Source organism: Panthera uncia, chromosome D4 (assembly GCF_023721935.1).
Source record: "Panthera uncia isolate 11264 chromosome D4, Puncia_PCG_1.0, whole genome shotgun sequence".
NCBI classification, from domain to species: Eukaryota; Metazoa; Chordata; class Mammalia; order Carnivora; family Felidae; genus Panthera; species Panthera uncia.
The window spans coordinates 80330876-80355641 of NC_064807.1; the positions used below are offsets into that span (position 1 = coordinate 80330876).

The 24766-nt window shown below is 56.5% G+C and overlaps 2 protein-coding genes across 2 annotated transcripts in view; one reads left to right on the forward strand and one right to left on the reverse strand.

Moving 5' to 3' along the window:
- The window catches only part of CRB2 (crumbs cell polarity complex component 2), a 23551-nt gene extending 18293 nt beyond the window's left edge, over nt 1-5258 (forward strand). The window contains exons 11-13 of the mRNA XM_049630843.1: nt 697-813; nt 1370-1487; nt 3174-5258. Of these exons, the coding sequence (XP_049486800.1) occupies nt 697-813; nt 1370-1487; nt 3174-3398 (460 nt within the window). The 3' untranslated portion in view covers nt 3399-5258. The remainder of the gene's footprint in view (nt 1-696; nt 814-1369; nt 1488-3173) is intronic.
- Nucleotides 5259-5700: 442 nt separating this feature from the next.
- Nucleotides 5701-24766, reverse strand: part of DENND1A (DENN domain containing 1A) — a 436275-nt gene continuing 417209 nt past the window's right edge. The window contains exons 21-23 of the mRNA XM_049630950.1: nt 12920-13048; nt 9938-10196; nt 5701-8785 (exon numbers count right to left, since the gene is read on the reverse strand). Of these exons, the coding sequence (XP_049486907.1) occupies nt 7592-8785; nt 9938-10196; nt 12920-13048 (1582 nt within the window). The 3' untranslated portion in view covers nt 5701-7591. The remainder of the gene's footprint in view (nt 8786-9937; nt 10197-12919; nt 13049-24766) is intronic.

A 24766-nucleotide genomic window follows, 5' to 3' on the forward strand; every position in this document is an offset into this window, starting at 1 on the left:
CCCCCCCCCCCCCAGCCGATGCTCTGGTTCCGTGGGCCAGCCACTTCCCTTCTCAGAGCCTCCGTGCCCTCATCTGTGAAATGGGAACAGCAGGCCCCTAGGGTTGTCAGCTAAGACCCAGAACAGTTTGAATTTGAGATAAATAACGCTCTCGTCTGGGGGTGCAGGGGGAACACAGGGCTAGGTTTGGAAGAACACCTGGAGGCTTTCCTGCCTAGCTGCCCACCATTCACGTTCGTGCCCATTAGTCCCCTGAGGATGATGACAGGGGCAGAAGGAGGTGGTTGGAAGTTTTGACACTTCCCCGTCAGTCTGGTTTCGACTCCCTACTCCTTTTGGAAGCAAGCTTAGGGAGGGTTGTCTGGCCTGACTTCCCCCTTCCCCAGGCTCAAATTTTACATTTAGGAACATGGTTTTTGTTCCAAGGAGAGTCCTGACATGTCATCAGCTTCTCAAAGGACTCTCTCTGTGGGGAGAGGTTCCCATCCAGGGTCTGAAGGTTGTGCACTATGTTGGGGGTGGGGACCACCCTATGCCCCATCCCTTCCACCTCAGACACCACTAAGTCTGTGGCAGGTGGGCCCTGAATTCCACAGCTCAGAACACAGAGGCTCCAGTGGCCTGTTGTAGCCTCAGGGGCTGGGGCCAGGTCCCCCGCATGCCGCCCCCAGCGTAGACACTGTGTTTTCTTCCCAGACTGCCTGTCCTGCCAGAGGCGTGCAGCTTGAACTTCACCTGCCTCAATGGTGGCCCCTGTGAGGGTGGGCCCCGGGCTGCCAACTGCAGCTGCCAGGAAGGCTTTGCTGGCCAGAGGTGGGTCTGGGGGCCGGGGGCCTGGGAGCTGGGCACGGTGGGCCCCTGGATGCCCTCCAACCAGGGCAGGCAAAGTGGGGTGTGGATCCTTGCTCACCATCCCACCCCTCACTGTGATCACAGTGCCAGACAGCCTACCTCTGCCACTCGAGTGCTTTTCTCCTGGGCTTTCCAAGGCCGTCCTCTGTTATGCTGTCACCTGGGGAAGTAGTTGCCTGGTGGTGTTTCTTAGAGCCTCGTCCTCAGCCTGCCTGCCTCGGGTCGCCCAGGGAGACTGGACAGGTGCAAGTTCTGGGCCCACTCCGCAGAGAGGGCATCAGCACGCCTGGGCAGCCGCCCTGTGCTTCCGATGGAGCCAGTCATCCTCAGCCACGAGCTGGGGCAGAGGGTGGTGGTGGTGGAGGTCCCAGTATGCTTCAGTCACCTGGCAGGGACAGCCCATGGGGACAGCGGATGGACACCTGTGTATTGGTTGGGGGTGGGGGGAGTGTTGAGAAGCTAAAGCAGACGGGGGAACAAGGCAGCTTCCTCAGCCTTTACCTTCTCCGCTTCCCAGATGTCAGATCCCCTGTGAAGCCAACCCCTGCTTGAACGGGGGCACCTGCCGGGCAGCCGGTGGGGTGTATGAATGTATCTGCAGTGCGAGGTTCTCAGGCCAGTTCTGTGAAGTGGTGGTGAGTGATGCTACAGGGGCTTGGGGGGTGTCTTGTCTTGGACGTTAGCGAGATGATTGGGGGATGGGGGGTGGTGCGGAGAGCATGTACGGCCCACTGTTCCTGGACCAACCCTGTCCTGGGGTACGGACTAGTGGGGAGAGCCTGGGGGGCCCGCCCTCCCTCTGGGGACTGGCAGGGAAACAGCTGGGCACGGCCAAGTCCTATTGGGGATCAGGATTCGGGACCCACAGGATCTTGGAATTCTGGGATTTCAGTTGGCCGATACACGAGCCTGTAATCTCCAGTGGTTTGTGTGCCAGAATTCTAGAGCAGGACGATTTGGAGAGCCCAGGATTCTGAGCCAGAGCAGGCTCTGCTGCCCAAGAGAGCCCGTGACCGCAGGGCGGCTCAGCTGAGGAGGGGCCCAATAGATGGGGCCCAGCAGGCCGCTTGAGCTTAAACCCCCTCCCCACCGAGGGGTGGAACAGGTGCCACAGGCCCAGTGGGCAGTGAGCCCACAGTGGGTGCTAATGGGAGAGACGTAGGCCGGGAGGCCTGGGGAGGAGCCTTGATCTCCACAGGCTTCTGGCAGCCCGGGTCATAAACCCGCAAATCCCCTCTGCTTCTGGGGAATGTTTCCTTTCAAGTTGAGCTTTACGGCCTCTGTCTCCTCCACCTACCCTCCTCCCAGGGCCAAGGGAGGAGATGGCTTTACAGCTCCCCAAGAAGTGCCCAGGGGTGGAGGCTGGTGAGGGCCCACTCGGGGCTGCTATGAATTTTTCTCTACAGCCTTGGATGCCTTTTCTCATTCAGGGCTGGGTACCGGGACTTGGGATGCAGGTCACAATGGGCTGAGAGGCTTCACGGGACAGAGGGAGGGCCGAGGAGTCTGAGACTCTTAGGCTCCAGAATCCAGGAATTTGGGTTTTTGGGGGGGGGGGGGGGGGGGGGTGGTGGTTAACAATTCCAGGCCCGTAGAATCTTTGATGGTGGCATCCTGGCAGTCTGTGACTAGAGATGGAGAGGTCTTCTGGGCTCCCTAAAGCTTGGTCTCAGTCTCCCTAGCTGGGCAGACCCTGGTGGATTCTGAGCTCCCCATCAGCTAGGTCGGCCTGCCCCCCCTTTCCTGCCCTGCACAGGCCACCTGGCCGGGGAGCCTCTCTTACCGCTTCCCGAGAGGCCTCCCACTTTAGAGTTAAGCATGGTCTCCACAGACACTAAAAAACCAGACCACCCTTTGGGATGGGGAGGGATCAAGTCCCCGTGGGCTCAGATTGGAAGAGTTTACTGCAGGGAGGGGGAGGCCGAGTTGGGAGGCTGGGTGGCAGGGGCCATCTCTGGCCACTAAAGGGAGGGCCTGCAGCTGGAATTCAAGACTGAAGGACGGTGGTGTGGCCACGGCATGGGCACTGGGGGCAGACGGAGGAGACTGCCGTCCTGGCTTGCTAGTCGTGTGGGGGAATCTGGGCAAAGCCCCTGTTTTCTCCTTCAGTACTTACCAATAGCTACCACGCAGGCCTTGCTCTGGGCACTTGGAATTTACCGGTGAACAAAATAAAGCAAAGATTCCTGTCCTTAGGGACACGAGGGAGTGTCCTCACTCCCCCTTCCGTTAGACCACTGTAAGCGTCACATAAAACCCCACGCACAGGCTCGCACCCTCCTGCTCCCCGGTCTCAGGCCTGGTGACTTGGTCTCTTGCAGAAAAGCCTGCCGCTGCCACTGCCGTTCCCGCTGCTGGAGGTGGCGGTGCCCGCGGCCTGCGCCTGCCTCCTCCTCCTCCTCCTGGGCCTCCTCTCAGGGATCCTGGCGGCCAGGAAGCGCCGCCAGTCAGAGGGCACCTACAGCCCGAGCCAGCAGGAGGTGGCTGGGGCCCGGCTGGAGATGGACAGTGTCCTCAAGGTGCCGCCTGAGGAGAGACTCATCTAGGCCTGCCTGGCTGCGGGCTCTGGCACCTGCGAGGTGCGCCTACCTGAGGACCCAAGGAAGCCGCTTCCAGGAGCCTGCAGGGAAGTGGCTGGCCTCTTACCAGCCTTGGGGAGCTGCCGGAGAGCCTGGGAGACCTGCTGGGCAAGTGTCACCTTTGCCGGCAGCCCCTGCCTGCGCCCCATTTGTGGACGGGAGAGGGGAGCACCACGGGAAGCACTCAGGGAAGCAGACCGGGGCCTGGCAAGGCCGTGGACGTCTCCATCGGACCTGCCAGCTCTTGCCCCGGCAGGCGGACTGCTGTGCCGGGGAGGGGCACACGCAGGTGCACACGGTGCATTCAGAAGTGCGTGTGGGCACGTACCTGGGGACTGCTGATCTGCAGATGCCAGTGAGAGTGTTCTGGATGGGGCTTGTGGGCCTGTCCGTGCCTTTGCTGTGGGCGCGCAGGACCGTGTAGTGGGTGCAGGCCCCACAGAGGTGCGGCTGGGCAGCGGGGATACCCTTCGCAGCCCTGGGGCAGGGGCAGTACGTGTTCTCCGGGAGGCCAGGCCAAGGCTTGCCCAGGGACCGAGACCCCCCAGCTCTGGCGTCTTCTCCCATGTCTGAGGCTGTCCCCAACCTGGAGGCAACTGGGAAACCGGAAGGAGGGTGGTCATCAGCCAGCGGCCCCTGGCTCCCAGGACAAATGCTCCTTCCGGCAGCTGTGTGGCAGAGTCGGACCACAGCCAGGGCGGATCTGCGGGAGCAGAGGACGGGCTGCCCCCAGCCGTCCCACCTTGCGGCCTCCGCCTACCTCACAGCGCTGTGGTGAGGATCAGTGGATGACAGCGGGGAAAGAGCCCGGGACGGTGTGCGCTACTGGGTTGTCTGGGTCACCCTTTTAGCTTTCAGGAAGGGTTGTCCCTCTGACTGGAGCCGAGAGAAAGTTGGGGGTGGGCTTTCCCGGGGGCCTGCAAGCGGGCCAGAGGATAAAGGAGCAAAACTTCTGCCTCCCCCCCGCACCCCCCGCCCCCCGCCACGTCCCGCCTGACCACCTCTGGTTCTCCAGGGCCAGCACTCCCCTGTCACAGCTGCCTGGTGAGGCCACTCCTTCACCTACAGACCAGTCATCTCTCTAAATGGCTGGGGGCAGTGGATTCAGGACTCGCAGGAAGGCCTCCGAGTTGTTTGCTGAACTCAGCAAATGTTGGCATGGCCTCTTTGTGTCGGGGCTGGTCCTGCAGACACAGACACAGACACAGGGGAAGAATGTGCTGCTTTCCTTCCAGTCGGTCCCTTCCCTGGTAATGTCATCACACTGATCCCAGAGGAGCACCCGCCCTCCCGGCCCCCAGTGCCGGGCCTCCTCCCAGCCCCACGGAGTCCCTTTGTCCCTGACCTGGAGACATGCCCTTCTGTCTCTCCTGTTTCCTTGGCCAGCACCTCCTGTGCCAAGACCAGGGGACCCCTTCCCAGTTTTAGATTGGCGGTTGACTTTCCCCGGCTCCCCTCGGGGTCTCAGGCAGCTTCCAGAGGCACAGGATCAAATCTGTGGGAGAACCGCGTGGTGATGAGGGGTAAGGGAGCATGTGGGCGCCCTCAGACTGAGGGGTTCAGCTGAGGCTGGGACAGGAAGGGCCCTGAACGCTGGGGTAAGGGGCTTGATGAGTCCTTATCCTGTAGGAGGTGGGACCTTTCCCCCAACCTTCTCCACTATGACTCCTGGGAAGGTGGGGGAGGAAACATCCGGTACCAGCACCTTAGCCACAGCTGGTGCTTTGGTTCTTTACTTTATTAAATCAGGGATTTGGCAAACCTATGTCCTTGCAGACTCCTAAGACACACGGAACCCCAATAAATAAAAGTGCCACTTTTTGGGGAGCCCTATGTTGTCCTCCTCTCTCGTCCTTTTCAAGGACAGCCCAGGGACGGGGACACGACCGGATGATGGGCACATGAAGGGTGACTGGGTGTGTTTAATACCTACTCTGGGTGCTTGGTCCCAATCTCCCCCAACACAACAGAGGTGTTGGTTTTTAAGGCTCTGCCCTTGCTAATGACCTATCTATGGGACTGAATTTCATGCTGTTCCCTTGAACTTGTTCCCTGGAGCGTGGGCACTTTCAACACCACCGGTGACCTGCAGCCCTGCTCCAAGGACTGGCCAGGCCTGGGCATGCCTGTGACTACCCCCCGCCCATGCCCTACTCCAGAGGGAAAAGGACCTGGTCTCAGAGGCTGGGGAGTGGGCCAGGGGTCAAATTCTTCCCTGACTGCTCTGAGCCCTCCCTTTCCCCCAGAGCTTCCTCAGGACACAGGGATACCAACCTTCTCCCCAAGAAGATTTTATTGAACGCACACACAACATTCACCCTTGGGTGCAAATTCAATCCAGCCAGTGAAGAGACAACAATGCTCTCGAGAACACGGAGTGCTCACCACCAGCCCCCAGCACAGCCGGGGAGACCGACCACGGGGTGGGCTCTGCTTCCCTGGGGCCCCACAGCATCCCTCATCTCACACTTTGTCTCCGATGGGGCTTGGGGGCTGCCCGGGGTGGGTGGGCGGATCTGGAACCGGTGCGGAAACACCTGAGAATCCTGGAGGTGCCCATGTGCCCAGACACCACGTGGCTCCCTCGCCACCTCAGCGGGCCGAGGACACGCAGAGATTGAGAGAGAGAGAGAGGGCTTGCCCAAGGGGCCGTGACCGGCTCAGGAAGGGGCTGTGTGCCAGCAGCTCCTCGCACCTGGTGTCCGAGAAACTCCGGGCCAGCCCTCCCGGCCTCACGGACCCACACAGGGTCCCTCAGACGATGACAAGGCTCCTTGGGGTTCTGGGGGCCTCCAGGAGCCCCCTGGCCCTGTCAGACACCTCTGAGACTGTGTGTCTGACCATTCACAAATAGGAAATGAGAAATCAGGTCAAAATGCTCACAATTTCCTGCATGTCTCAGATGGTTGTTTTCTTAAATGGTTGGGCCGTATTTTAACTCGGTTTATTGAAACTAGTCAATTTTAAGAATCGTCAAATCAATAAAGTAGAAAGGAAAAGATAGATAAAAGAAACAATAACAAAACATTTCAATTTAGCTTTGGTGACGTGGGCCTCAGGAATTTCTACGCTATGTGGGCGGGGGAGGGGGTGGCTCCTGGCCCTTCTCCGGCCTCCAGGCTGCAAGAAGCCAAGTTCATGTACTCCCCCAGGGCCTGGAGAAGGGCTCAGAGCCCCTGCCCATTCCTGAACAGCAGCTGGGACTCTTGCATCAGTCTGTGGCATTCAGCTTGGCTTCCCAGTTGGGATCTGGGTGCCTGCTTCTCAGCTCTTCCCCCGAGGTCCCACGCGACAAGAAGCTGGGCCCCATTTCAGTACATACTAGAGGCAGAGCACAGGACGGCAGCCCGACTCCTCCGGATGCACTCAGTTTACCTGTTGCTCTTTTGTCTTCTACGAATCAAGAGTTGCTGGTGCTCCCAGCCCCCACGCAGGGCTGGCTGCGACTGTGTTTGGCTGTCAGAGGGTTCCCAAGGATCCCTCAGCCCCAAATCCCTCCCAAGCCAGAAACAACTGAAGGTTGGGGTTGGGTGAAGACTCAAGAAAGAAAGAACGAGTGAGGGTATTGCTAGAGAGGGTTGTAAATGCCCTTCCAGGTAGGCAGGCTCTCCAGCCTGGGAGGGGGGGCTCCTTACTCCAAACTCCAGACCACATGTGTCTGGTATAGACGAGCTCACACCGAGGCCACCACCGATGCCTGTGCTGGTTCCTGCGGGGGTGTGCAGGGCCGGGCTGCGGCTGGGGCAAGAGAACAGAGCTGGGGAGGGGAGGCCTTGTGGAGCCCTGGGGCTCCCGGCGGGAGGTTTCCAGGAGGACGGTGGGTAGGACTTGGTCTGGGGCAGTCATTCGCCCAGCTGACCTCTTTAGTGCAAAACCTAATCAAGGGTGCAGGGGAGGGGTGATGGCAGGGCTACTGGGGTGGGCGCCCAGGAGCTGGGTCCATTCCCAGGCCGGAACTGGCACCATCTGCTAGCGGCCAGACCTCAGAGATGGGTGGCGTGGAGGGGAAAGAGGGGCGGCAGAGAGGGGACCCATCCCTTCCCACTGGCAGAACCTGGGCGGAAACAGAACAGCAGGGGAAGCAGGGCCCGCCAGCCTCGGAGCACAGTGGCGGGCGGCACAGCGCGTGGCCCGGCTTGCCCTCGCTCTCGGCGCCTGGCTCACTCGAAGGTCTCCCACTGCTTCCTGAGCTGCTCTACTGAGCCTGGGGCAGGGGCCGGGCTCACATCTTGCTTGGTTTTCCGTAACAAATCCTCAAAGGGGTCTCTGGCCTCTTGAGGAGCAGAGGGCTGCAGTGCTGGCTCCAGGCCCTGCCGGGGTCTGGGAGGAAGGAGGGGGGCTTCTCCGGGCCTCAGGGCCAGCCCCTGCTTGGCCTCAGCGGCCCTGGCACTTGAGCGGGCCAGGGGCAATGTTCGGATCCTCGAAGGGGCGACCATTGGGGGGCCCAGGGGCTGCAGGGGACTGGTGTGGGCACCCATGGGCATCTGGCCGAAGAGGTTAGGCATGGAGAGGGCAGACAGGTTGGGCTGAGATCTATGTGGGACACAGAAGCCAGAACTGGACAGCAGGAGGCTGGGGGCAAAAGCTGGCCCCAGGGGAGCAGGAGGGGCCCCAAAAGGCCCGGCTGGTGTGGAGACCAGGGGCATGGCGGGCAGAGCCGCTGGCACGGTTGGCACAAAGGGATTGAGCGATGGCTGTGGAAATGGGGTGGGGGTCCCTGTTGGGGGGAAGCTGAACTGGGGTGTGAATGAGGTGGCTACGTTTGGGGCTGAAGGTCCTGGTGGAAGGGTACTGCCTGGCCAGGCTGTGTTAAGTGGGTCCAGGAGGGCCAGCAGGGCATCACCACTTGTGCCTGCAGCCCCTGGGGCCAGGCTGAGCGGCTGCAGTGGTTCGGTGGGTCCTTGGCGGGCGGCGCTGGGGAGGAGCCCGGGGAACGGGGCTGGACTCAGGGGGGCTCGCCTTTCCCACTCAGCCTGCGGCCGCTCTGAGAAGTCCCCGAGGGCGGCGCTGGCCGCCTGAAGTTTGGCTGGGCGGGCAGTGGGGGGCGGAGGCACGATGCCCAACTCCGGGGTCTTCCTGCCCTGAGGCCGGGGGATGGTAATGCTGCCCGGAGTCGGGGTGGGCGCCTCCTCCTTGTCACTGGGGTTCAGGATGCTGTCCTGGGCCGGTGGCCTGCGGGGCAGAGCCAGGGAGCTCCCAAGCAGGGATGAGGGCTTCTCAGGGGAGTTGGCCGGGAGCTTGCTGGGGATGGCCATGTCGTCCTGGCCCAGGCTCCAGAGCTTGTTGTACGGGTGGGTGAGCTTCAAGGCCATTGGCATCCCGCGGCTCCTGTCGCTCCTGTTCAGGTCCAGCCTCTGTTGGAGAGAAAGAGGGAGGCAGTGACCAGAGACTGACCTGGACAGACTGGAAGGCAGCACATATCCATCCCCGTGCCCCTCCCGTGTGCCGGGTGGGCGCTCAGGCTGGGATCCCAGGCGTGTGGCCGATCGGGTCCCTGGGACTCAGAGCAGCCGGGCCCAGGGCACCAGCAGAGAGCCCGGGTCTGTCCGGACGCCAAGCCCAGGCTTCTCTGTTTTCCTCTTTTCCGACTCCAAGTCAGGCTTTTTTCTCACCGCACAAAGGGATTCCAGAGAAAGCCCTTGTCCTCTTACGTCAGTGTCGCCAAGTAGTTTTAGGAAAATGACTCCATTTATTGACCATCTACTGGCTGGGGCTTTTTTACTTTTCAAAGCATGTGGGTACTTTTAATCACCTGTGAGCTTGAAGGTGAGTGAGGCACGGGGTCTGAGCAAAGGTTTCTTCCCTGGCTGGCAGGAAAACAGGACTGGGCTCATGTCCCGGCTCTGCCACTCGCAAGCGACACTACCTGGGCGCCACTTCCCCTCTCTTGGCCCGGACTTGGTCCTCAGCGGCAGGGGAACAGGGGACTCCCCGCAGGAGGGTGCGCTCGAATCACTGTACCCACGGGAGCTCCTGTCAGTTCCACAGACCCAGAGACTCAGCAGCCTCCACTTGCAAGTGGGGAGACAGGCGCAGAGAGGGGATGAGACACATTGGAAGTCGCGATGGCGGATCAGCGGTTCCATGCAAATAATCCGGAATCCAGGAATTCTGATCCAAAGGTCCTCCAACGAGACTTGATGGGCACGGGAGCACGCCCACTTGGATCAGGCGTCAAAGCCCCGCCTGGGGGTGGGGCTGGCGCCCTGGGAGAGTGGAGCACCAGCACACCCCTGTCTGATGCACGAATGGAAGTGAGGGGTGGATTTCCACCAGGTGTAGCATCTTCTACGGTGATCGCCGTTGAGGGTGGCTCACTGGCTGTCGGCCGGGCTGTTGGCCCGCCCGGCAGGGTTTGCAGTCAGACTGACCCTGAGCATCGGCCGGGGACCCTGGAAAAGTCACTGTTTCTCCCTTGGTCTCCTTCGCTGTCACACGGGGGGTATCTGCCTCGTGTGTGGAAGGCACCGGCCCTGACAGGTACCCACCCCACCCCGGTATCATACCTGATAGTCAAAGGTTCCTGGCTGCTCCCTCAGGTCTTTGGGGGTCCGGAGATCCTCCAAGCTCTTGGCCTGGCCCAGTGGCTGCAGTGGGACATCCATGTCCAGGTTGTTGAAGACGTCCTCCAGGAGGTCGATGCTGGCAGCTCGGTCAGGTGGAGCTGGGGCAGGGCCTGTGGGCTCCCGCACTCGCTGCTCTGGGCTCTCTGCCTCGTCACCTTCTGCGCTGTCTGACTCCTTGAGTGTCCGATATGGCTGAGGCCTGGGAGGAGGCAGAGCAGGCTGGATCCTCCCGCCCAGAGCCTCCACGGGAGGAGCCAGCAGCCCCCACCCCCAGGAAGAGTACACCCGGGAGGCCTGGGGACAGGTGAGTGTCCTGGGGTCCCTGTCAGTGCCGGAGTCTGGTCACTGGCAATCTGACAGACCTGGGGCTGAATTTGGGTTCTATTGTTTATTGTGGGACCCTGGGCAAATTGCTTTGGCTCTAATTTGCACTAAGGGGATCCACTTAGTTCCTCTGAAAACCACAGGACCCACCATATGACTGGGGAGGGGGCTTGCAAGCCATCCAGACAAGGCATGAGGAACGGGACGTGATTAGAAAGGGAACAGGCAGCCTGCCCATTCCTGAGCCCAGTCTCTGCCCTCCCACCTCCCCGTGGCTCATGGGGAACTGAGCTGGGAGAAATTCTCCCCCCGGGTAACTACCCAGCACGCCTCAGGACCCTCAGGAATAACTGTCTGGGCCTCAGCCTGTGCTGACCTCTGTTCTAGCTCTGGTCTTGCCATCTCTTGCTGTGGGACCTTGGGCAAGTCTCTTAACCTCTCTGAACCTCAACCTCTTCCCCATTCCAGAGTCTATCTCCCTTGCTGCTGGTGGTGGTGGTTATGTGAACTACCTACCACGGTGCCTGGCAAATGGCAGGCACAGAGGCTGTTAACAGCCTTCTGTACATTTGACTCAGGCATAGGTGACGAAAGGTTTCTCTAACTTTCCTTTTTCACAAGCCTCAGCCCCCAGGGCACCACTGGGTACATGGAGAACGGTGCCTGGATAAACCCTGACTTGACTCTAGTGAAGACCAGGACAGAGGCTAGGGCTGGCTCTGTCCCCTGTGTCTCAGCAGAAACTGCTCACGGCTCTGGTAAAGTGGGGGAAGGGCGCCACCTGCTGGTCCCAAAGTCACACTTGCAGGAACCAGGGTAGGGAACCGACAGCAGAGAGAGGGCTCAGCAGTCAGGACTCCATCAGCCTTTAGTATCTTGAAGTTCAGAGAGGCTAAGTAACTCACCCTAGGTCACAGAGCAAAAGGTAGCAATGGATGCCGAGTTGGAGAGACTTCAAAAGTTTCCACTGACTCTGAGCCATCTGACCAAGGAATTAAAGACCTTTTAACCAAGCTTGAACACAACCAAGGAGTAAAGAAAAGTCAATGTGCTCCTTACACTTAAGGAAGGAAATAGTATTCTTTAAAAAGAAACCATTTTATTTGGACTTACGATGGGCCAGTTCCTTGCCTTTCCTGTGCGACTTATTTTTATTTATTTTTACTCCAGTATAGTTAACTTATGAGCCAGTTCCTGTTTAATAACACACACCACACACAAGAACCTCTACTTTTCTTAGGTCATGGCCAAAGGAGTGAGCGCTATTCACTATTTAAATAATTAAGGCATCAATTAATTTAAAAAGAACGAGACCCCCGCACTCTGTGGTGGGGGGTCCTTGGACATCACTCAGGCAGGGCGTTTTTATCTGCAAGGTGATTTTGAGTTGATTATGTGGATGAACAGGTCTTATTCCAATGGTTCTACCTTTATTTTAACTAACAGTAGAGATAATAATTGACACATTAGGCCTATGATATTAGAGATATTATTGCTGAGGAGAAGGTTAATTTTTTGAAGTTTTGACAGAAAAGTTTTAAAGAAAAAGATTCAAGGTACAGAAAAGGTGGCCTGTGAAACTCGGGCAACACTGACTTAGGCCACCACTTTCTGAGTGAGGACAACGGGAGGGGACTGACTTGCCTGTGGTCATAGGTGAGCTGGTGGCAGAACCCTGCTACCCCAGGGGGCGATGGTAGGAGAAGTGGTGGGTTTATCAGGTGCCCTGAGCAGCTCACAGGCCTGGCTCAGGGGAAGGGGCTGGGACGGGGTGGAAGGGAAGAATCCCCTCTTCCCTAAGATGGTTTTAATAGCTCACTCCCTAGAGGCTGGTTGTGGCCCCGTGGGTGTTCAGCAAAGGGCAGCTCCCTTCTGTAAAAGGCTCCCATTAAAAACATTACAACTTCGTTAACAAATGCAGACAAAAGCTGTCCCTCTGCTTGAGCCCAGCTGGGAAAAACTTGTGGGTAGATGGGCAAGAACTGGTAAAGAAGGGGTAACTACCAAAGCTTAACATTGGGCGGTGGCTGGATTGTGGGCGAACCTTCTTTTTTCTAAGTTGCAATTTATAATTAGCATGAGGCACAGGCGATAAACAGCGATGATATAAATTATCTTAAAGTCAGGCAGATCGATACAACATTTGGATCTGTCAGCAATAACGTATACGCTCCATATCAATACGTGTTTTTTCTTTTAAGGTTAAAATCTGACCCTCCGTCTCCGTAGTTTTCTGAGATGTGCTGAGCTGGAGGAGGACCCAGGCATCCACAACCACTTCCATTAACGGTCAAGTGCAGTCTCCTGGGTAAGGGACAGAGACTCATGCTCCCGTCTCACACCTGTCGGCCCTGCCACCCTCCCGTCACCTCACTCCTCACCACAGAGCCCACGGGGCTGGCAGAATGAACACCCTGGGCAGAGGCACACACGGGGGACACTCACTCACCCCACGTGGTGGCACAGGGGCACCGGAAGGCAGTGGCTCCAGATGGCCCTCCCCGCACACAAGGGCAAGCAGCACTGGCCCCCCTCCCCCACGCGGCCCAGGAGAGTCACCAAGCAGAGCTCAGGGAAATGGAAGAAGGAAGGAGAGACCATTCAAAGGGAGCGGAGAAGAAAAAGCTTTCGGTGAAGCCAGAGCTCGGGCCCTCTTCCCGCTGGCATTCATCGTCAGAGGAGTCTTCGGAGAGGAAGACCGCATAGTGTCGCAAGGGCTTTACCAGGCTGGGGCAGAGGAAGACAAGAGAGAAGAGGCAGTTAGGAGGCACCCTCAGAACTCCATGTGGCCGGTGGGAGGGGAGCGTCTGCGTTCGGCGCCTGGCCCCCGCCTCCCTCTGCCAACCTGGGGTAGAGGCTCCCTGGAGAAGGCCAGAGGGGGCCTGACTGGTCCCCCAAGGTGAGGAAGCTGGTCCCGAACAGAAAAGAAACCGTGAGTTTGCCATAGGTGTCGAGAGCCTTAAACACGGATCCAGCCACCTATGACCTCGCAACCCCACGTCTGTCTAGAAAATCCTAAATGTAGCAAAGAAGGAGACACAAAGACATTCACTGCTGCCATGCTGAGGATATCAAAACACGGGACATCTTAAACTTCCAGCAATAGGAGTCTGCTGGAGTGAATTATGGTACATTTGGCTGAATATTACCCACCCATCAACTATAGTGTGTCTAAGAAAGAAGAATCTAAAAGCCAGGATGCAGAATTGTAATTGCACTACGTTCTCTCGCAGCTACTTACGGGAAACCGCACAGAAAAAAGACTGGAAAGGGATGTACCTAAATGTCCACAAAATCTAGCGGGATTAGGGGTGAATCCCCCCCTCCCACACTGCCTCTTTTTATTTTTCTGTGTCTTCTACACTTTCTTCAATGTGCATACCTACTTCAATAATCAGGGAAAAATAAAAATAGAAAGTTAAAGAAGAAAGTGAGCCACGTGGAGGGGCACTGGCTAGAAGGCCCTTTTCTGATTAGCGGCTATTCTCTGGAGTCTCCCTCTCATGCCTCTTCAGAGAGTCTTTTTCATCTGTGATGTGGAAATTAAATATTCATTGTTATAAAAAATACATCTCCCTTGTCAGCCACCTGTGAGCTCTACCTCTATAAACACAAACACTACACAGCCCCGAGAAAGTCCGCGTGGCTGCCATGAATTATACACTGACCAGGGCCCGGGAGAGGTGCGGGCTTGGGAGAGGGGGAGCTGGGCCGGACAGACCCGGGGTCACATCTGGGCCCCACACACCGGGCTGGGCATGCTCAGATACCAGTGAGGGGGGCAGAGGTGAAGTTCGGGGGACGATGGAGTAGGAAGCATAGGGGTGCCTGGGTGGGGGGCAGTCTCCTCTCCAACACCCCCAGCCAGAGCTGGCTCCTTTCTCTGCTTTTTTTTTTTTTTAATTTTTTTGATATTTATTTTTGAGACAGAGACAGAGCATGAGCAGGGGAGGGGCAGAGAGAGAGAGAGAGAGGCAGACACAGAATCTGAAGCAGGCTCCAGGCTCTGAGCTGTCAGCACAGAGCCCGACGCGAGGCTCGAACCCGTAAACCACGAGATCATGACCTGAGCCGAAGTCGGAGGCTTAACGGACTGAGCCACCTAGGCACCCCTCCTTTCTCTGCTTTCTGATGCACTTCTTTCCAGGTTTCCTTTCATAAAAGGGCACCGTGTCCATAAGAGTGAACGGGAACCACACCGGAGGGTCCGTGACAGGCAGCAGCTATTCCTGGTGGACCAGGAGAGCAGGCTGGGCTGTGATTTGCCATCGCCAGTGCTAAGGCAGTTGTCACCAAGAATATGCTATTCTTTTAAAAGGAGAACCCGGGGCTGGCTCCCAGAGCTGCAGAGCTCCCCGGCACTCTCATACCCAAACCCCCTCACTCCTTGTGTCATCCTTGGAAGTTAGGCAGGCTAAGCGGTTTGTCCTCATACTGAGGTGGAGACTGAGGCTCCCAGAGGGGAAGCCACTTGCCCAGGGCCACACGCAGGGAGGTGGCGGGTCGCTGGGCTCTTCCCCTTGCCCAGGCTGCCTGCCTGGGTGTCAGGGACTTGTCCTTCCCAGACCAGAGAAAGCATCAGCCTAGGTGGGGTGTTCTCCTCCGGACTCAGGACAGAGGGCAAGAAGATGTGATTCACAGAAACGAGGCCACCCAGCTCCTGTCACACCCACTGGGACATAAAACAAGGCACAGACGGGCCACCCCACACAGCCACTGGAATCCTGCTCTGATTCATCAACTCAACCTTGTCACTCTCCCGCTGGACACCTGCAAATCTACGACACCGCAGAGCAATTCTGAGGCAGCTGTTGTGTGGTGAGTAGACCCAGTAAGTGTTAAGAATAACAACATCCAGGTATTCACAGGATGATTTACTCAACTGTTTAAATCCAGCACCGGACGGCTCTCCTGAGCAGGTGAGGAGGGGTGGAGGGTGGAGAGGAGGGTGGCCTCCTGCTCCACTCTGGGGAGCTCTGGAATGTGCTGGGTGGGCAGGGATGAGGGTTGCAGGGAGGCAGTGCCCAGCGCCAGCTGCAGGCAGGATAGACACCACGCTGTCCGCCTGAGCCTATCCACCCCTGCAGCCTCCTCCTGCCGCCCCCCTACACGCCCCGCAGACCTCCCTGACATCTTTTCCTGCTCTGCCTGCTGCACTGACTGAGGTCTTGAAGACTTGGCTCAATGGGCCCTCTAGAAAGTCTCCCTGGAATCCCCAGCTGGAGCTTTCCCCTCAGATGAAGCTAGCTTCCCCTTGGGCTGAATGTTTTAGCACTTCATCCATACCATTTAACCTCTTGCAATTCTGTTTCTAAGTCGAGTTCCTCAAGGGCAGGGGCCTGGCTCCTTCTTCTCTTTATCCCCACATGGGGCACAACATTAGTGCGATGGAGGTTTGCAGTCAAATGTCTGGAAGCCAGTGTGCTGGGGAGATGAGGCAGCCCCCATCCATCTCACCCACCTTTCTGGAGCCCCAGCCCAGCACCTGTCCCTTTCATCAGCTTGGGGCTACGGTATAAAAGTGTCCCCTGAGGTTCCCCGTCTATCCTCTGAGACGTTGAGGCTGCAGAGTGGGACCACATTTGGGGGTGAGGGTGCTGGGTACATAGGAGCAGGCAGGAGTCTTGGAAAAATGTGTAAAATAATATCCACTGTGCCAGGGGCTTTACATAGATTATTTCCACCCCTCCCAACAGCCTAGCAGGGAGGTGTATCACTGTGCTGATTTTACAGAGGATGGGACTGTCATTAGTCCGTCCGTCTGTCTGTCCGTCCATCCATCCAACCATCCATCCATCCGTCCATCCATCCATCCACCCACCCACCCACACTTCCAGGTAGAGGCACTTCCCGAGTGCTAGGTGAGCACTGGGCATCTCTGTGAAGGAGAGAGAGGTAACCACGTGACCTGGCCAGGGAGTGACAAGCAGAGATTCTAGGCCAGGGCCCTCACTGTCCCGTCAGCCGGGCTGCTGGTAGAGGCGTACGAGGGGACACACACCTCTGCTTAGGTCAACCTGAATGAAGCTCTTTGGTGTCCCTCAAATCCATCCCGAGTGCCCTTCCAACACCCATCCAAGTACGGTCTCCTCCTCTGGCTTCGACCAGAAAGCAGCAATCACAGCTTGGCACGTGAGCCGAATGCCAGGAAGGTCTGGACTCACAGAAGAGCAAGCAGCCTTTGTGCTGGACTGGACCTTGGCTTCACTCAACCCGGCTGCCGCAGTTCACACCCCCGTCAGAGTCCAGGGCCTCCCCACATCGGTGTGGTCGCGTAGCAGGCCTGCGGGGTGAGAGGGGCAGGAGGGAACCACTTTCCCTCTCCAGTCAGCTCTCCTGGCCTGGCCAGGCCAGGCGGGCCGGACAGTGGCTTCCACAAGAGGCCCAGGGTATCTCCGGAACATGCCGTCTGTCTCTCGAGAGTGACGAAAACCCTCGCCGGGTGGTTTGGTCAGATCAGAGTGTTTTCAGGCTTCGGGCCACGTGGATGATGACGACGATGCAAGCTAAACGCTGGCCGTACAGTTTCCTTAATTCCTTTATCACGTGCTCGCTTGGCAGAGAACGCCAAGGCTCAGAGAGGGCCAGTCGCTTGCCCAGCATCACACAGCAGCCATAGGTGGAGCCAGGAGTCTGGATCTGTTTGACTCCAAACCACTTTGTGATCCCGCCTCTTCAGTTCTGTGTATCTGAAACAACGCGGTAAGGGGCAGGGTGTGCCCCCTTCCACTTTTAATAAAAGGTGAGATTTCAAAATAAACTGATTTAAATTCAGCTGCTCATGTCCTCCTCTGAAACACAGAGTCAGATATTTGTCAGAGATAAAGGATGAATCGTTGAAAATGTCCAGGTTTAAATTTTTTATTAGCTTAAGGCAGAATACGGGGAGAAAAAAAAAAAAGCGTACCTCTTCCCTCATTAACCCAATTCAGCTAGTAGCCTGCAGTCTGCCACCCACCACTCGCCTGGATTTGATTACACACAAAGAGCTGTCTGTGAAAAGGCAGGTCGTGGTGAACTTGGCTACCCAGCGAGGGGCTGCCAGAGTCTTGGCGAGAAAGAAAGGCCCGCTGTCCATCACCATTCAGACCCCATCATCTCCCACGGCTGCTCCCGCCTCTGCCCACCTCATCTCGGAGTTCCCATGCAGATGACTTCCCGAACCCTTTCTAATGTTTGGTTTAACGTGTCGCCGGTTAGCGCACGCGTGTGACAGTGGTGACAGGCGCGGCTGTTCCTTTTTAAATACCATGTCAGAGACACGGCGTCAGGAAGCGGGGACGTGCTCTGTGGCTCTCCGCCGTGCCGGGATCGCATGGGCTTATTTTTTAATGAGGAAGATCTGCATCTCGAGAGTTTTTTTCATGTGTCACATCGCGTGGACAAATCAGCAGCACGTCACGCTGGCCCAAAATGAAATGCTGACAAATGTAGATATTTCAAATTTAATTGACATTTAAATGTACTTGAGATAAGGAAGGGAAAAATCAGCAAGGACTTGGTCTCCAGAGGTAACGAGGGGAGCCGGTGATCATTTTTTAAAGGATCATTTCACTCCAGCACAAAGGATCTTCGCTTTGTAAATGGCCGCCCTGGCATCCTTTGATTACAAGGCTCCTGTTGGGCCGATGAGCGGGGACAGGCCCCAGGACAAGGCCAGGTCCTGCCTGCCCAGTAGATGTGCCATTCTGTGCAGCTTCCCATCACCCCCCACTTCCCAGCCAGATGACCTTGGGAAAGTCATTTTACCTCCCTTCCCCCTAATATCTTATCTGCAAAATGGGGGTTCTACAGCCCTCCTGATGGTGTTGTCACAAAGTTGAATGAAATTATTCGTAAAGGGCTTGGCCTCATGCCCAGGGATAGTACATACTCAATTACTATCCATATGCCACATTCACCTGCTGACAGACAGATTCTGGGCATTTTTATCCGGTGTAGGGTCTTCCCTAGGTGTTCAAGGACGAATATAAGGTGGCTCCTGCTTTCAAAGACTTTCCTGGTCAGGGTTAGTGGTCCCCTAACTGGTTAGGTCAGGGTTAGGTCCCCTAACCTAGAGGGTTAGGGTCAGTTGGGCCTATGGTAGCACATCACAATTCCCACGCCATGTGTTGGTGGTACAGGGGTGAGCGTGGCTGCCTTCCAGAACTCCCACGCCATCTCTCCACCACCATAACACAGGACCAAGACTCCAGACCACACCCGGGCATACGCATAGATGAAAACAATAGAACAGAGCCCTGAAGCAAGTCAGAGGGTCTTTGGGGGAAACAAGTTGGTGCACAGCCCCCAAGGGAAGCTCCAGAACTGCACTGGAGCTATTCTCTGTGTGACCTGGGTTAAGAGCTAGGACCATTCTCAGGGAGGAAGAACTGGAGGCAGATACAGAACCTGCTGGACACTGGATCTTTGCACTTAGTTGTACGTGACGATCTACTCTAAAACAGGAAGACTGAATCACTGCTGTCATGAGTCAAGATCACCAGCAGAGGGTGTTCTTCCTGTCAGGTCAACTGGTCTGGTGGGGATGGGTGGGTGTGAGAGCAACTTTTTCTCACCCCACTGGGAACGTGCCCTGCCAGAGGGCAGTGGGGGGGGGGTACCCCTGGTTCAGGGGCTCTTGGTTGAGGCTCCATTCGGGAAGTGATGTGGGAGCTGGGCTTCCAATGCTGAGTATGGAGGAGGCTGCAGGATGGCCTGGAGGGGTCTCTGGGAGGAGTGGGCACAAGGGGCTTGAGGTCAGGGCGGGAGTTTCAAGAAAAGACTGGCAGGGTTGGTAGGGACCAGGTGGTGGAGGAGGGCCTTGAACCCACAGGAGGACTGAGGTGACGTGCCAGATTAGGGGGTGATGTGAGGACTGGGGAGGGGGCCTTACTGGCTTGGCCTCATCTCTCTCTTGAGAGGGTTGGCTGTACCCTTTATCTTTCCAATCTTCATCATTCCATCTGTCTGTCAACGTTTATGTTCATTCATTCATCCCTTCTTTTGAAAAAACACTAGTGTCAACATGTTCCACACCCATCCCCGAGACGTCCTGAGAAGTCCTCCTTCCCAGTCCTTCTCATAGGCAGAGAAGCCCGAACACAGGACCCGGGCTTCACCTTCCCATTCTTCAGGCTCTTCGGTAGAGAGAAGATGGGGGTGGGGACACCGTCTACACGTTTCCTACCCAGAAGAGAAACTGTGTAGACTGTAAACAACAAGTAGCCCTCACCCCAAGGACCGCCTCTGCCTGCCCTGAGCCTGAGTCTCCTGTGGGGGCCCTGGGAGCAGTGGTGGAGGACAGGGTGTCTGGTGAGAAAGCAGTGGACGTGGCCATGGGACCCTGCAGACCTAGCTGCACATCCTGGATCTAAGGCCACCATTCCACCTGTTAGAGCCTTGGTTCCCTCACTGGCTGAACAGGTGAACACACCTGAGCCGTGATGACTTTTGGGGGCGTGTGTGTGTGGGGGGAGAGTAGGTTAACCAAGGTGACACGTAGAAGTGCTGGGCCTGAAACAGGCCCTGAGAAAGGGTGACGGGGCTCCTGGAAGAGGGAGGGGCTCAGGAGAGGTGGCAAAACTTTCAAAGGAGGCTGAAAGCAGCAGGTCTTGGGGGTGGGGCACCTTCTCTCCCGGGGGTGCGCTAAAGGCTTGGGTTCTCAGCTGGAACTAACTCTCCCTGTCATGACAGCTCCTGGGAGGGCTCCTTCCTTCTGAGCGGTAGGCAGAAGTGGCTGGGGACAAGGGAGACCTGTGTTTGCCTGGGCTGCTGCGCATCCCTGGGGACTCCTCAGCAATTCCTTCTTTTCCGGTCTGGGCTCAGGCTCCACGTCAGACTTCTGCTGTGTGGCTTTGTCTCCAGGGCCCAGAACCTACTGCTGGAGAGGGGAGGGGGGCCTGAGTGGGGTCAGGGGCCTCTCTCACATTGCTAATTGGGTCTGGGACCCTCTGCTCCAGGGTTTGAACTCTTGGCTGCTCAGGGAGTGGGTCCTGGCAGGCTGCCAGGGGGTCAGCACTGAGACAGCTGTCCCTACCCCTGGGGCCCAGGGCCCAGCTGGCATCTTGGAGACTTGCTCCTGGGGCTGATGGCAGTTTCTGGCTCTTAGATGGCCTGGGCAGGACAGGTGCTAGTAGCTTCACAGTCACACCCAATCATATTTGGCACACAGTAGGCTCTCTTTCCACATTTGTGGTTAACTGACATCCCTTCCCCATCTCCAGGGTGCTATGAGCTATGAGCTATTAGCTTCAACCTGTCTTCAGTGATTCCCTTGTCCATTCATTCAGTAGATGTCCCCGAGCAGAGCCCTAAGCTAGACTCTGGTCTGGGAGTTGAGGAGTCAAAGCCGAAGGGCGCGTGACCCTTGCCCTGGAGGGGCTCCTAGACCCCTGTGTGTGTGTGTGACGTAAGAGAATACAAGGGGCAGGTCAGTGTGGTATGGGGGGGGGGGGGGGGGGCGGGCCGGGGGGCTGGGGGCATGGGAGGGAGGGGCAGCTGATGAGGGAGGGCAACAGGGTGGGCATCAGATTGTTGACAGCAGCAGTCCCTGCAGGAGGGGAGACTGCTGTGCCCCGCCAACCTAGCATGCCAGTGTGGCTCTTGTGGGCGGTTTCCCAAATCATGTTCTTTGGGATGTGAACAGGCATTGTGTTTAAAAAAAAAAAAGGGGCAGGGGCGCCTGGGCGGCTCAGTTGGCTGAGCATCTGACTCTTGGTTTCGGCTCAGGTTATGATCCCAGGGTCCCTGGTCTTAAGCGTGGAGCCTGTTTGGGGTTCGTTTGTTCTCTGTCATTCCCTCTCTCCCTCTCTCCCTGTCTCCCTCTCTCTCTTTCTCCCCCTCTGCCCCTCAGCTCATGCTCTCTAAAAAAAAAAAAAAAGAAAAAAAAGGCAAAAAGTCTTGCCCAGGGTTTCTGGCTGGCAGCTAGTGGGCAAGATGCTGACCCAGGTCTGTCCCTGGCACCAGAGTCTTAGGCCACTGCCCTGGCAACAGTTCACCAACCACACCCCTGGGGCAGCTCTGGGCCTGGGTAGGAGGGAACGGGGCTCTACCCCACTGTGCTCTGTGGCCAGCACCACCAGGGGCTGTGCTGAGCCCTGGTCTTGAGGACATGGCAGGGTGTGGAACATCGTCTTTGGCCAGAGCACGTGTGCACCTGGCCCAAAGAGATACAACTGCAGTGTTCTGAGACCTTGTCTGTGGGTAGAGCTCTCACTAAATGCTTCTGGCAGCTTCCTCTGATCTTATTTTAATCTTCTGGGGCTTTGGGTGCTGGGGTCACGCAGTGCAATTTGGATGATCAGACTCTACAAATTCCTAAGCAGCGGGGGCTGGCCATTTGGTGCACAGACTATCAGCCCAGCCAGCACAGCCTGCGGAATTTCTCCTTGGTCAGAAGGATTCCTGGGGCACCTGGGTGGCTCAGTCGGTTAAGCATCTGACTCTTGGTTTCAGCTCGGGTCATGATCTCGTGGTTCGTAAGTTCAAGCCCTGCGTGGGGCTCTGTGCTAACAGTATGGACCTGCTTGGGATTCATTCATTCATTCATTCTCTCTCTCTCTCTCTCTCTCTCTCTCTCTCTCTCTCTCTTTCTCTCTCTCTCTCTCTCTCTCTCTCTCTCTCCCCCTTCCTCACTCACTCGCACTCTCTAATTAATAAGTAAATAAACAAACAAACAAACTTAAAAAAAAGGATTCCTAATGCAGCCACATGCTCCTCTGGGTCCCCCCAGACTCAGATTCGCAGGCAGTCCAGAGTTTTGGTGGGAGTGCAAAGTGGTACAAATCTTTCAGCAAGTTATTTAGCAATTTAGAAATTTGCCTCTATGACTGGGTAAGGGTACAGGGCAGTGACAACCTCTCAGGGTCTCAGCTACTTCTTCTATAATATAGAGCTAATGATACCTTACCCTCACTCCCAAGATTTCTTGCGAGGATTAAATGAAACGGTGTATATAAAGTGCTTGGCCAGCATTAATGGTAGTTGTTAATCATTCCATTCCTTATGACGATATCAGATGAGAAAAGCTTTAAGAACAGGGGCATTTTTTTCCGGCGTTTCGTGTCTACAGGTCCAATCTAGAGCAGTGTACAGATCCAATAGGAGGGGGCATGGTGAGGCGGCCCACGCATGGACGCAAAATGCGATCTTGGCACAGTCACGCACGGCAGGGGTTACAAGGACACGGGCAAGTCCACAGGACGGAATACTGCAAGGACGCTGCAGCTCTACAAGATATATATAGGAAAAAGACCTGAGGGGAACCTGCAGAAATGCTGGTAGGCAGGGAGGTTCAGAATGATCTTGTCTCTTTTGCCCAACTTCTGGATTGTAAGGTTATTGGGTTATTTTTATAGACAAACAAAAGCACTTGAAAAGAGCAGAGGCTGTACAGATCTGGCCAGCGAGGTGAGCAGGGCAATGGCTGGTGGGCCCTCGGTGCCTGAATCCTGAGCATTCCTACTTAGTACAATGAAACTTCAAATAAGCAGCCTGCAGCCAGTCAGGACTCCTGGGGGGGGGGTGGTGCCTGGCTCGCCCGCTGGAGGGGAGACAAAGGTGTGCCGTCAAAAGGGTTCAGGCTCTGCAGCTGGTCGGCACGGGGCTCGTCTCTGATCTATACTGACTGCAAGCCTCTTCGCCATTAAGACTCAGAAGACAGCCCTACCCTTCTGGGTTGTCGTGAAGATTAAGCGAGGTGGAGGCTGTACGTGACTCTGTCTGTACCCTCAGCAACTCTGTGAGGGCCACTGCCCGAACCCCCACCACGGGGAACAGATGACGAGCAGCCCGGCCCGCGAGAGGCACCTGGGGACCAGCAGGCCACTCCTCTGTCTGCACACCGAGCGCCATCCTGAGGGGCGGGCGGTACTGAGCCCAGCGCTGCCTTTGAGAGTTTGCCACCGGCTCCTTCTAAGCGTCACGTTGGATGAGAAAATCTCCGATCCCTGGCAGGCCAAAGGGAAAATAAGTTGGGGCCTGACAGCCATGCACACTGCGGCCGAAATAACCTTTAACAGGCGGGAGATGGGAAACTCCTCATGCCCACCGCAGCCCCCACTGTCCTCATTACTCACAGTAACTCATGGTCATACTTAGGTTCGTAACCAAAAAGCTTGGATGGTACCGAAGAAGGGGCGAGGCCTGTGTTATCAGACGGTCGATCGCACCATTTTCTAGCCCAGAGACCTTCAGCCAGTTCTAGAAGATCTCTCTCTGAGCCTCAGTTTCTCTGTGAGAGGGGAAAGCCACCACCTACCTTTCTCAAGCTTAAGGGATGGTTCAGTAAAGGTCGTAGGCAGAGGCACTCAGGCACCAGGGGACACTGCTTCTTTGCCAGGAAGATGACTGAATGGCTCTAGATCCCAACTTCCAGGAGCCAGACAGAAAGGGTAGCGTGTGGGGCAACTCATCTTAGGACACAGAATCACCAAAATGACGAGGGGACCCCGTGGGCGGCAGAGTGTAGCGGAGAGAATGAAATCAAGTAGCATGTGGAGTCCTGGCCCCGCCACCTTCTGACCAGATGACCCCGGGAACAGCGGTCAAATGCATTTTCTGAGCCCTAGTTCCCACTCGGTGGAAGAAGAAACAAATACCCGCCGAAGAGGGCCTAGAACACAACAGGCGCTGGGCTGTGCTTGCTGCTAACTGGTCTCTGACCCCCAGCCCGCACTGCCTGACCCCTCCCAGCCCTGGCTCTCACCCTGGGGAATCCTCAGGGCATTCCGGCAGCCCGTTCTGAATAATAATGGAAGTAGCTAGTACTCCTGGAGAAGAAATAGTCACTGAATATTAATTAGCAGGTGTTAACTGGAAAACAGAGGGAATGCTTTCCCCAGAAATCTTTCTGAAGTGTTCCTCCAGTTGTCATCAGACGGTTGTCAGGGGCTGGGACACCCACCTTTGATTCGGAAAGAGCATTTGACATAGGAGAAAATTTCATTTTGGGGAAATGCAAGTCAAAACAGAATCGGCACGGGGATTCTCTTTAAAGGCCGCCTTTAAAAGATCCCAAATAGCTCACACCTGGTAGGGTTTTGAAGCTATTTGCTGAATGAATGGATGCATGAATGGACAGATGGACATCATCTGGAAAGAAAGAACTAGAGTCCAACGGGTGGGCCAGCCAGAGAGCTGGCAGCCGATATTCCTGGGCCTTGATGAATTCCAGACTCCGAGCTGCTGCGGGAGGCCAAGGAGACTGTCTTCTTGTTAATCAGCTCCATCTTGCCGTCCACAAAGTTAATTATTTAATGGTCTATTTGGAAGTGAGAGTTGGGGCAGAAGCCGGGAGGACGGAACCTCTCGCTCCACTTCAAAGATCTCCTGTCTCTTGCTGCCGTCCGAACCCTCTAAGTTGCCGATGCACTTTGATATTCCCAGCGGAGACAAAGATCCGTGAGTCCAGAAAATCCAGGCCAGATTAAAGGGCCAGGCACCGAGTCCACGTGCCCCACACGG